The sequence below is a fragment of the Schistocerca piceifrons genome, chromosome 1 (assembly GCF_021461385.2).
Source record: "Schistocerca piceifrons isolate TAMUIC-IGC-003096 chromosome 1, iqSchPice1.1, whole genome shotgun sequence".
Classification (NCBI taxonomy): domain Eukaryota; kingdom Metazoa; phylum Arthropoda; class Insecta; order Orthoptera; family Acrididae; genus Schistocerca; species Schistocerca piceifrons.
In genome coordinates, this window is record NC_060138.1 from 365,671,431 (window position 1) to 365,685,051 (window position 13,621).

At 37.1% G+C, this 13,621-nt stretch overlaps 2 protein-coding genes across 4 annotated transcripts in view; one reads left to right on the forward strand and one right to left on the reverse strand.

Moving 5' to 3' along the window:
• LOC124794703 (JNK1/MAPK8-associated membrane protein-like) overlaps positions 1–7,495 on the reverse strand; it is a 116,289-nt gene extending 108,794 nt beyond the window's left edge. Inside the window, exons 1-2 of one of the 2 annotated variants that reach the window (XM_047258286.1) lie at positions 7,257–7,495; positions 7,012–7,131 (exon numbers count right to left, since the gene is read on the reverse strand). In XM_047258286.1, the coding sequence (XP_047114242.1) occupies positions 7,012–7,039 (28 nt within the window). In that variant the 5' untranslated portion in view covers positions 7,040–7,131; positions 7,257–7,495. The remainder of the gene's footprint in view (positions 1–7,011; positions 7,132–7,256) is intronic. The other variant, XM_047258278.1, reaches the window with a different exon arrangement.
• Positions 7,496–7,827: 332 nt separating this feature from the next.
• The window catches only part of LOC124785919 (serine/threonine-protein phosphatase 2A 56 kDa regulatory subunit epsilon isoform), a 277,259-nt gene continuing 271,465 nt past the window's right edge, over positions 7,828–13,621 (forward strand). The window contains exon 1 of one of the 2 annotated variants that reach the window (XM_047254221.1): positions 7,828–8,725. In XM_047254221.1, the coding sequence (XP_047110177.1) occupies positions 8,587–8,725 (139 nt within the window). In that variant the 5' untranslated portion in view covers positions 7,828–8,586. The remainder of the gene's footprint in view (positions 8,726–13,621) is intronic. The other variant, XM_047254220.1, reaches the window with a different exon arrangement.

Here is a 13,621-nt window from a genome sequence, read left to right on the forward strand (position 1 = left end):
GATGAGAGTCGCTTCTGCCTTGGTGCCAATGATGGTCGTATGCGTGTTTGGCGCCGTGCAGGTGAGCGCCACAATCAGGACTGCATACGACCGAGGCACACAGGGCCAACACCTGGCATCATGGTGTGGGGAGCGATCTCCTACACTGGCCGTACACCACTGGTGATCGTCGAGGGGACACTGAATAGTGCACGGTACATCCAAACCGTCATCGAACCCATCGTTCTACCATTCCTAGACCGGCAAGGGAACTTGCTGTTCCAACAGGACAATGCACGTCCGCATGTATCCCGTGCCACCCAACGTGCTCTAGAAGGTGTAAGTCAACTACCCTGGCCAGCAAGATCTCCGGATCTGTCCCCCATTGAGCATGTTTGGGACTGGATGAAGCGTCGTCTCACGCGGTCTGCACGTCCAGCACGAACGCTGGTCCAACTGAGGCGCCAGGTGGAAATAGCATGGCAAGCCGTTCCACAGGACTACATCCAGCATCTCTACGATCGTCTCCATGGGAAAATAGCAGCCTGCATTGCTGCGAAAGGTGGATATACACTGTACTAGTGCCGACATTGTGCATGCTCTGTTGCCTGTGTCTATGTGCCTGTGGTTCTGTCAGTGTGATCATGTGATGTATCTGACCCCAGGAATGTGTCAATAAAGTTTCCCCTTCCTGGGACAATGAATTCACGGTGTTCTTATTTCAATTTCCAGGAGTGTATTTAAGATTCTAAGCTTTTCATCAAACCCAGTCTACTAAAATTACAATCAACGACTTTTTATTATTTTATAAGATTAACGTAAGTGTTGGAATAGCATGGAATATCTCTGTGAGTTTTAAACATTTAACAGGTACATATTTTTAATGTGAGATATAAACCAGAAATACATCAACAGCTCTATGTTGAATGTAAATAGTAGTGGTTCTGTTTCTTGATACTTGAAGTCACAGCATACTAAGCAGTTTGTTGAACTTCAGACTCACTTAATATGTTAAATATCCTACCTTCACAGCAATGTTGAAAAAATACATAACGCTGTGCTCCACTGTTCTCTTTTATGTTTTGAGCTACTCCTGCCAGTCTGTCTGGCAACCAGAATGGCACAGCTGCAGCACTTAGTCGTCACTTGACAGTCTTCCACAGAAACTCAGTTCTTACCTCAGCAATTTTAAGTCAACTGCATCTTACAGTAAATATCAGCTCAATTTTAATTTACCCTATCCTTAATGTACAAATTTACATTTGTTGCCAAGATCATTTTGCTGTCACTATCATGTTTGGCATCCTAATATGTCCTCATAATAAACCAAGTTGGAAGTTTTCGCACCTACCTTAACCGGGGCTGGACGGAGTCTCTCCTTTTGCACATCCAATCCGGACAACACCTGATAAGAATCAGCAAATCTCTAACAAAGCCTACCTTCTTTAGCAGTCTAGTGTTAAACTGACTCCACTGCAATTTATCATATTTCTGACTACAATACAATTTTTTCTAGTGTCCTATTAAGTTTTCATCAAAAGATCCCAACTCACTGGCACGAAACATCTTACTGGATTCAGAAGTTAGTCCTAAAACACAAATATCACACAGAAGAAAGATATTTAAATTTTTATAACCCTCCTTTCACATTTTCACACCATTTGTATGCCACAAATGGTGAAGAATCTTAACTCATTGCTACCGTTCAACAGATCCCCCTCACCTTCCTTTCTGGAATATTGTTTTAAAATTAAAAAGAAGGGAAATTTTATGGATGTAGTGCCAGGTGTTCCAATTAATATTTAAAGTTTACATGGTCAGAGATTCTTTAAGATGACAGAACACACCAACTATATAACTCTTCTTACAATCAAGTGAGTTTGGCATTTCCTCCTTTTTCTGAAGTTCTCATAAATTACATCACAAAAGAAGTTAGTAAAATGAGGCATCACAATAAGGAATCATAGATAAATGGTTACTACATAAGGCATTATGACAGATCAAATTTGTTTTGAGTAATACATTACTGTATAAATCCCAATGGCAAGGACTGAAACATAAAGGAAGAGAGGAAGGAAAGAAAATCAGGATTTTGTGTCTCGTCAAAATTGAGCTCACTGGAGACAGAGCAAAAGCTCGGAATATTTCTAGAATGGTGAAGGAGATCAGCTGTGTCCTTTCAAAGGAACCATCCCAGTGTTTGACATGAGCAATTTAGGGAAATCATGGAGAACCTAAATCTGGATGGCCGGAGGCAGATTTGAATTACCGAACTGTTGAATGTAACAAGTCCAGCATGCTAACCATTGCACTACCTCACTTGGTGACTGAAACATAAACTGATCAATCATAATTCTATCTTGTATAAAAACAAAGATGAGGTGACTTACCGAACAAAAGCGCTGGCAGGTCGATAGACACACAAACAAACACAAACATACACACAAAATTCAAGCTTTCGCAACAAACTGTTGCCTCATCAGGAAAGAGGGAAGGAGAGGGGAAGACGAAAGGAAGTGGGTTTTAAGGGAGAGGGTAAGGAGTCATTCCAATCCCGGGAGCGGAAAGACTTACCTTAGGGGGAAAAAAGGACAGGTATACACTCGCACACACGCACATATCCATCCACACATACAGACACAAGCAGAACATTTCTGCTTGTGTCTGTATGTGTGGATGGATATGTGCGTGTGTGCGAGTGTATACCTGTCCTTTTTTCCCCCTAAGGTAAGTCTTTCCGCTCCCGGGATTGGAATGACTCCTTACCCTCTCCCTTAAAACCCACTTCCTTTCGTCTTCCCCTCTCCTTCCCTCTTTCCTGATGAGGCAACAGTTTGTTGCGAAAGCTTGAATTTTGTGTGTATGTTTGTGTTTGTTTGTGTGTCTATCGACCTGCCAGCGCTTTTGTTCGGTAAGTCACCTCATCTTTGTTTTTATATATAATTTTTCCCACGTGGAATGTTTCCTTCCATTATATTGAATAATTCTATCTTGGTTTAACTATAAGGTACATTACGGATATGTGATGAAGATACTTTAAACATCTCAGTTCTTGTGCTGGAGTGTAGTAGAATAGCATTCCTGTGACTAAAATGAATGCTCCACAAAGAGAGACAATTAAAAATAATCTCAGGACAGTGTCCTCTGCAGTTAAAAGAACCCTACACACTATTAAGGATGATCAAGGACAGATCTGACCACCTTGTACATCAACACACTACTCTCATATGCACGAAATGACTTAAATCCTGATCAGCACTATGACTTAAATGATGAGGGATCAGAGAACTTTGACTAAAAAGTGGAATGAAAACTCTATGCTAATTCAGATCTGAAAACCATAGCCTTGTGACTCATGCAATTGGTAAGACAGTGAACAGAAAATTTACTGAAGAGCAAAATGTGTTGGTTTATAGACTCCTGGCATCCTACTTAACCCTTTCACACCTGATTTTTTTTCTGGAGGAAGGAAAATTTTTATTTATGTAGTAATGCTATCAGGTGGTGTAAGATTTATACAAACATGTGTATCCATTTTCAAAATATATTTTGTACACTTGGTGTCATTTTATGAACTAAAATAGCTAATTACAAAATATTCTGTATTGTAATAAATGGTAAAATGATCATTCAATAATGACCATGCAAAATAACAACAATATTCAACTATACAGAGGAAACAACCACATACACGTATTCTGGTGGTCATGAGCTTCTGCGCACTGCTACATTGACTTGCTGATATTTTCATAGTGATACTCAATAATTGGCAGCACTTTTGCTTGATGAAAATGTTGAACACTGCACAAATGTGTACCATAGGTTTCCATTGGGAGAAAATACTTCTGTTGCAGCTAAGACACAGTAAAAGTTAATGTACACAATGGTAGCCAGGAGGGCTGAAAAGATTAATTAATTTAGGAAAATGATGAGAAATCTAAAGATGAATGGATGGAACAGCTTTGGAACCTACTCCACCTCATTGTAAGTCCAATAACAACCATTCAGCAACCAACCAAACTCTGTAGCAGCCCAGGGAAGAGCTAATAATATTTGTACAATCTAGATGCTGTCTCCAAAGCCTGTATAATATTACTACATTAAAGTTGGTAAATGTACTACAAGTTCACAATTTTTCTTCTGCGGTGAGAAAAATCTCCTTGACTCGTGTGGACAATGATTTTACGATTTACATCTGATATCATCAGAAGAATGTATCATTTCTGCATGGCATGAAATAGTGCTATTTTACTATAGAAGGATTTACAACTCGTCATTACTTAGGTTTGTGTGTCAACTGTTCACTATCTAAATAGCAGAATTTGTTTTTTAACAATGGAAAATCAAGGACAGAACAATAACAATATTATGAAAAGGGTACTTGCTACTCGCCATATAGTGGAGATGCCAAGTCACAGATAGGCACGACAAAAAGACTGTCAAACAAAGCTTTTAGCGAAACAGGGTTGGGTTGTTTCGGGGCAAGAGACCAGACAGCGAGGTCATCGGTCTCATCGGATTAGGGAAGGACGGGGATCGAAGTCGGCCGAGCCCTTTCAAAGGAACCATCTCGGCATGTGCCCGGAGTGATTTAGGGAAATCACGGAAAATCTAAATCAGGATGGCCGGACGCGGGATTGAACCGTCACCCTCTTGAGTGCGAGTCCAGTGTGCTAGCCACTGTGCCACCTCGCTCGGTTTTTGGTGAAACAGGCCTTCAGCAGAATTAGACAACATAGATCCATGCAAATGCAACTCACATGGACATGACCACAGTCTTGGGCTGCCAAAGTTTGCTTGGCTGAAAGCTTTATTTGACAGTCTTTTTGTTGTGCCTATCTCCGAGTCAGCAAAGGCCTATCTGCTATATGCTGAGTAGAAACTATCCTTTTTTATAATATTCTCAGAATTTCTTTTTTTGACAGGTATTTCAGGTGTTTAATGCATTACTTTTGTATCTACATCTATACTCTGCAAACACTGTGAGGTGCATGGCAGAGGGTGTGTCCCAGAACACCAGTTATTAGGATTTCTTCATGTTCATTCATGTAGGGAGCACAGGAAGAATGATTGTTTGAATGCCTCTGTGTATGCAGTAATTATTCTAATCTTATCCTCACAATCCCTATGCAAGTGATATGTCGGGGGTTGTAGTATATTCATAGAGTAATCATTTAATGCTGGTTCTTGAAACTTTGTTAATAGACTTTCTTGGGATAGTTTGTCTATCTTCAAGAGTCTTCCAGTTCAGATCCTTCAGTATCTCTGTGGCACTGCCCTGAGGATTAAACAATTACGCGACCATCCGTGCCGCCCTTCTCTGTATATGTTCAACATCCCCCGTTAGTTCTATCTGGTATGGATCCGACACACTTGAGCAATATCCAAAAACTGGTGGTACGAGTGATTTGTAAGCAATCTCTTTTGTAGAGTGATTGCACTTCCCCAGTATTCCGCCAACAAACTGAAATCTGCTACCCACTTTACACAAGATTGAGCCTATGTGATCCTTCCATTTCATATCCCTACAAAGTGTTACATGCAGGTACGAGTTTTTGATTTGTGTATCTTTTTTGTGACAGTAGGCGTATAATCCTGCAGTACTATTCATAAGATTGGAACTAGTTATTTTGAGCATAAAACTTCGTCATTACTCATTCTGACCCCACAGGTGCAAACACTGAAAAATATTTAAAAAGTAAATGTTTCTACAGCAGGTATGATTTTATAAAAGAGTAAGAAAAGTAGGAGGTATTACATTTGTTTTGTTTTTCTGATTTTTCTACATTATGTTCTGTGTGTGTGCTTACATTCTCTTTTAATGGAGGTCCATGTTCTTTTATATGTGTCCTTACTTATAAACTACGTATCAAAAGATCTAGATGTATATAGAAGTATGTGCTCTTTGAAGTACGTCCTTATCTATAAACTAGAGAAACAAACATGAAAAATACTCAAAAAGAAAGATTTTAAACCACTATGGGAAATTTTAAGAAACAGGAAGAAATCTAACATGTAATTATCTTTTTATGTTGTAATGTGCTTCTGGGAGTATTTGTCTGCTTCCTTTTAATGTGTCTTGTTTTAAGCTACACTTAGGTATGCATAGAATTAATTATGACAATCACTAATGTTTCAATCAATGTAGCAAGAAAGATTCTACTCTATTCCAATAAATAAAATGTAAGCAGAATAAAACTATCTTGTATGGCCCAAGAGGCACATGTGGCACCTGCCATTGCTACTGTGTTTTCTAACAAAGTTATTATCCATATTTCAGATGAACTTCATCAGAAATGTATCTTAGTTGTCGATATTCGTCCAGCAAAATTAAATAAATCACTTACTCCATCTCTTTGAAAGTTATGCTTTTAACTGCCTCTACAATGCATTATTAATAACATAATATGTGGGGTGATTATTTTGGAATACTAATTAAAACTGAATACTGTCAATTAAATATGGACATTATTATTATCATCATCATCAGATGAGAAATCAAATTATAAGTTTGCTAAATATATATTTCATTACGTTGTTGATTCTGTATAATTTTATGTTTCCAGCAACTACTGTCGCTTCACTGCAAACTGAAAGGTGAATCATATCATTGCATTTGAAAGTAAAAAAATTCTGTTAGGCACTTACAGCGCACAGTACAATTCGCAGTATGAAATTGGACATTTATCTTTAGCTAGGCCGATTTCTATTTTACTAAGTCGGTAATAATATAAAAATATATTTTAATTTCCGTACATCCACTCCTTCTTTCAAATAACTATGGAGGTGGTTCTACATGAATCACTTTTTAGCTATGTTACACTTGGAAATGATAGCCCACGTTTGAAAACTGTATGTCAAATTATAATTAATCTTATGTCACTAATCATATTATCAGTTCCAGTAATCTGGTTGAATATTACAGCCCCGCAAATTTTGTTAAGTTATCTTTCACTTCGTATCTTCGTTGCGATGCACACTATTCTGGTGTACGTGACAACACAGGAAAATGACTTGCAACTGTCAACTTACAACAAAATAATAATGCGTCATACAACATGAAGTGCGAAATGGATCATACGACGAATGCCAGTTATATATAGGACGATTGACGAGCCATAGTGTACATAAGATCAGTTGCAATGCTGGCATCTAAAAGAAAAGCAATTCATTTCAGTAAGGATATAGTTAGACATTGTACTCATATTTTTTACTAAAATCCCCTCTCTTACTAGTCCAAAAAAATTAAATAAATCCGAACTAAATATTTTATTTACCTAATTCATCAGAGCAAACGATATATCCTACTGACAAGTATAAAACAATGGAAACTCCCAAGTTGTTCATTCTTGTGTACAAACTGAATAATATTACAATGAACTCCTCCTCAATTTCAGCAATTATCAGGCCATATTTTACGTTTTTTCAACATATTTCACAACTAACCGCTACACCTTTCACATCTCTGTAAAATACCAACGCAAGATCATAAACAAAGCAAAGTACACAATGTGGACTACAGTCAGTTTGGTTTAGAAATTGAAAACGCTGAAACTAAACTTTTAAGGTACGGAAATTCGTTTTCTTGCTATTAAAAAAAAAATCTGCAGCCCGTACACCTAAGATTTAGGCCCGCGGCTGACGATTATGTAATACTTTTATTTATTATTTTAACTGTAAAATGCAAAAATGCTTCTTGGAAACAGCTACGAAAATAATGAGGAAAAAATTGGTGAATAGATTTATAAGTTTGGGAATGAAGTAAATAACAATAGCGAGCATTTTCAGTCGATAACCACAGACGACTGCCCAACCCTACTTCGGGGCATGGATTGTTTCCTTCTCGTGAATTACGAGATTTCGAGATTACTATTTTCAGAACAAGGTATCTATCTCGGTTTTATTTCAAGCGTCAATGATCTCTCGGTGAAAAAGTGATATTTTATATATTTTCAGTGTAATCGGATTGGTCTGTTTGGTGCTGTTGTCACGAGGAATGTGTGAAATATACTCTACGTTGAAGCAAAATCTTTGTTGAACATGAAAATGAAGGAGGGAGTTGAAATTCAGCAGATGATGGCGGTGGAGAGCTGTTTGTGCACCTTTCAGTGCATGCGACTGAGGATCGTCTAAGCATAAGGATAGCAACAGAATCGTGCATGTGTTCTTTCAAGCACTCTAAACAATATCGTAATTCGTAAAACCTGAAAAATCTTTGTATGCAGTTGGCTACAAGTTGTGTCGTCGAATTTTGTAGTGTGCATTGTCATTAAACCGGCGGACGATAAAGCTCAACTTCATCTTTTATATGGAATTTGGCATGCGACTTATGAAGCTTTTCTTAATGTACTGTTCATTGAATGTTACACCAGGCGCAAATAAGGGTTGACCTGGAATAATAAAACGACGCATGCGTAGAAAAGTAAAGTGTTGTGCGTAAAGAATCTTATCGGAAAGAACTGTTTGCTTCACAGTTAGTTACTTTTCACAGCTGAACTGAAAAACGATCAAATTTAAATTATGGAACAATTCACTCGTCGCGTACTGTAAATATCTGCTCCCCAAGACAAGTTGTGAAAGGTTATAGGAAGTGCACGATAAGACAACATGTCTTCGGGTACGTTTGTGGATAGAATAGATCCGTTTGCGAAGCGTTCCTTAAAGAAGAAGACTAAAAAATCGCAGGGCTCATCGAGATATCGGAATTCGGCAGATTTAGAACTACAGCCCCTCCCTCTTCTAAAAGGTAAGTGTACTACTATTCCACAGTATTTGTAATAGGAAAGAACATTGTAGCTCCCTAATTGACATACCTGATGTGTACGAATAAATGATATTCGACTTTTCAGTAAAGTACAGCAACACTGCGTCGTTAATGACAGTTCCGTAGGCCTATTGGCGTCTGAGCAGGAACACATCTGTTGTTTTTGGCACAGGCTAGTGTTTTATGGCAACAGTTGCAATGGAGCATGTGCTATATATCAGAGCTATGGCAAAATTGACTCACAAGCTCGTGCCAGATTTGGCTGTAATTACAAGTAGCTGTAAGTTACTACAGTGGTAATTTAAGACAAGAAGCAACTTCTAATTCATCCAAAGATAGAAAAATATTTTGGGAACAGTGAACCTGTAGTGCAACAATTTTTTTTAACTTCCGTCACAGATATATTAATTCCATGTGAAAACTTCTGACTTATTGTACACAAGATCAGCAAGTTAAGCCAGTACTCACAACTCTTTCATCTTGAGTAAAGCTTCCACGATAAGCTGCACCATCAAGTTCAATGAATTGTGTGAGGTACACAAGGGAGAAGATGGCAAAAATATTTTCTCCATAACGTAAGTTTCCTGCCATACAAAAAAGAAGAAAATGCACATAAGTTGTAAATGTTACGTAATACATATGTTGAAGTTTTGGGTAAACATAAGAGATTTTAAATACATAGGAAAATACGAAATAGAATATACAATAAAATTGGTAGAAAAGATACCAACTACACAGATGAGAAGCACCAGTTATTTAAATTAGTACTGTATGAATATTAGTAAAATTGATCAATGAATACACATCCCACATCACTTCTTGTTTTGCAAATAGCATATCTCATAAAAACCTTAATTACATTTTTCGAAATAGTTTAAAACAAATTACCTATAGGTTTTAGAAATTGGTACTTTATTTGTGGTCACACCTTTTAGTGAAACTCCACATATAAATGTGTTAGATATCAAAATGGATAACAAACTAAAATGTAATAAACACTGGTGACTAGCTAGTCAAGAACCTTACTTTGAATCTGCTTTGCACTTATTTTAAACTGAAGTTGAACTTGCCATTGTACTTTATTTATTTTTATCCCTGCTGCCTTAAATGCTACTTTCTTGAGGTAGTGCAAGTAGACTATCACATTACTTACTGTTCTAAACAAAGCACCTATAAAATTTGTAAGGTTGACAAAATAATTCTTGCAGAGGCGATTCTAGTGTTGTGAAGAGAGAGGACGAACACACACACACACACACACACACACACACACACACACACACACACACACATTTACTTTGATGTTTGTTGTTGAATTATATTTCTGGCAAGTTATTATTTTTCTTTGCAAAATACTTCAATGGTTTATATTTTTGGCCAATAAGTCATAAGGAACTGTATTTTGAATAAATGAAACAATATATTTTTAAAAAGTGAACAGCTAATGTTTATTTATGTTTCCAACTACCTGCAAAATTAAATCCCTATAGTTTTCAAATACAAAATTATCTAAACATGATTGTTGCTGAGTGTAAATTCTATTATGAGTCATGGGGAGGGAGTGTAGGGTCTGGGAGCAACCTACCATGTCCCACTCATTCACTGTAAAAAGAACTAGGCTTGATGGTTAATGAGAGAAAATAAGTTGAATGGCCTAGGTTGCGCCAACAATGTTTTTTTGACAGAGCCAACCTGTATCTGTATAGTTAGCAGATGGTGTGTTCAGTGAATCTGCATACTCATAAACTGAAGCAGTCATAACACATGCAGTTAGAGGTCACACAAATGATTTATGTCAATGAAGATAGACTTCGCATGCATTATTGAATCCCAAGGTTGGTAGCAATTGGGAAGAAATCCAGTGTTCTACACCTCTTGGCAGAAAAGCTACTCCAGTCAGTCATTGCGCTGTAATTCTTAGTGGACAATTAATGGAAAAAGCTTTGAGTAGGAGGTTGCTATCTCCCATATGATTGTGTACCTATTTTATGTTTCAGTTTACATCCCATAGTTAATTATGGATAAATTGTACCAAACATTTAAAGCCTCGTGATAAAAATAAGTTGCAAATACGATAAAATATGTATTCATTCCTACACAAGAGTGGGAAGAAGTGTCGCAAAATTAATGATGGCTTCCCTAAAACCTCATAAGCTTAGTTTTAAAAGCTTTACAACCTTATAAAAATGTTCAGATAGGTGAACTGAAGTAGGAAGGCCAAAGTGTAGAAGTATTCCTGATACTCTACAGTGAGTCTTTGATCACTGTTATATATTTGCAATCAGAAATGTTTTATCTCCTTTGTAGATAGTATAATGGAATTCATCCCTACAAGCTTATTGTTATGTAGGTTACTAAGTATTTAAATAGAAAATTTATATTACAAAATTAGTTTTTTTTCTCAAGTAATATAATACATCCTTTCTGTTGTAAATCCTCCTGACAGATTAACTGGTGATAAGGGCTAGGACTCAAAAGGCAGTACATTGCTTTTCATAGGCTGTGCAGTTACAGACTGAGCTATGTACAGCATTAATTCTGAGATTACTTTCCTTTTTTTTACTTCACTGGACGATTTGTCAGTTGTTATAACTGAATAGTAAGTGGAAGGCTTTATGGAAGGGCAAGGTGTTTAAGTCCTTCCCATGTTGTGTAGGTGGAAAACTTTTCGTAAATTGCAAAATTAACCTCATGTACTTAATCTGATGATGTGTGTGCAAATGTAAAACAGTGGGTGTTACTTTAATAAATGATTGAAATTGAAATGTAGTATGTTAAATTTCACTTCAACTGCATGTCTTTTTGTTGCACCACAGCTGCCAGTTTCCGACCAAAAATTTCACAACATTCTGAAGAAAATACGTGATCAAAATATTGCAGAAATAGCCACCATTATATAAATCTGCTCTGTTTTGCTTGTGTATTATCCTCTATTACCAGTTAGTAGAGGACTTGAATGCCTAAAATAAGTGATGGTATGAGGATAGGTCCATAGTCTCTTACCTCTGAAACTGATGCAGGGGAGATCTTTGCTTTTTGTTAAAAGCTACCGTTTGTTTTACATTACAATGCAGTTTTTTCACTTTTATTGATTCTTTTTGTGTATAGCAAGAACATGCATTCCATTTACATTTAGGTCTGTACAGACGCTATAAGCCAGTGTTGTGTAAACCTACTGGATGATGAGTAATTTACGTCATTATTGTTCACTTCCTCTGTGAAATATTTGATAGTAAAACAGTTTTTGGCTGTTTTGATTTTCTATGCTTTCCCAAAATCACTACAGGCAAATCTTTGGAGTGTTCTGTAAATTGTGTAGCTGTCTCCACTGCTCACTAACACAGTGTCCATTTTTGGTTGTGTGCAATCTCATATAATTTTGATGTTTTATATATTGGTAGCATTTTGCAGGCTCATCACCACAGCCTTTCTTCAACATTAAAAATGAAAAATCTTTGCATTTGCATGGCAATTGGAAGTAGTTCTACTGCAGTATGCAGAAGATTGTGAGGCAACACTCCTGTGATTCATTAGAAAATCTGACAAGTTTTTAGGTGCCACTTATTTGCTACTCACTTTAGTGGAATAATTCTGAAGAACATAACACACTATCCATAAACACACCACCAGAGAGAACAACCGACCACAACAATATGCCACCTATAAACATGCCATACACGCAAACTAAACCAAAAACATCACATAACACACAACACATAAACACACCACTGGAGAGCACCCCCAGTCACATCAAAACGACACCTACAAACACGCCACTCGCACAAACTAAACTCCACAACGTCACACACCACAACAGGCTTACGTCAAGAGTCAAAGCCAATGGGTGGAATTGTATGCTTCCGTTGACCCGGAAATCTCTCAAAGTGTTAAGAAACTGACAAGTGGTACTGCAAATGTGCATGTACTGATTCAGTACAAGGAACATCACAGTATTTAAGGTCATGAGGGAAACACAGAGCATTTAAGTATCAAGAGAATGTAACGACAGGTGCCCTTGAATTTATTGATTTCATTTATTCCCTATGAGGTTTATAAACTAGAAGAATGATAAAGGCATTTGGAAACACTTGTGTTTTTCATGCCTTGCTGAAGACCCAGTCAAAGATAAATAAAAGTTTAAAAAGTACTACACTGCACTGCGTTAATAAAGCAAATAATTCCCTGAACGAGTCTGTGATCATTGTGAATATTTTGTGAATAAAGCCTTATAGATCACATAATATATTTTTTTTATTTAATGAATGACTGTGTTAAGTGGCCTAGGCAGTTTTATTTACAAAATTGATAGCAATATTAGTAATAGGATGGGTAGCTACTTACCATGAAGATGGTTCGTTGAGTTGCAGAAAGGCATGCCGCCCCCCCCCTCCCCCCCACACACACACACGCATTTAACAGTGAATAGTTGTCATGTATGTTTAAATTGCTGTCCCATTGTCTCATCATTTCGTTCTCCTTATTACATCCAGTTTACCCTGTGAGACAGTTTTGTCAAACTATTAGCTTCTATTTTGTAACACTTCACAGGCTGCCCTTTGTGAATTGCATTAGTATTGTGGCTAGCTTCGACTATGGATATATTTACATGCCTCATTTTTGTCTCGCCAAACTTAGTACAGAGCTGAATGCACACCTATATAATTATAGGGAATCTTTTTACAAACCACACTCATTTTGTGCACTGAATAACTTTTCTTTTATGTGAATATAATAGAGGGAAACATTCCACGTGGGAAAAATATATCTAAAAAGAAAGATGATGAAACTTACCAAACAAAAGCGCTGGCAGGTCGATAGACACACAAACAAACACAAACATACACACAAAATTCTAGCTTTCGCAACCAATGGTTGCCT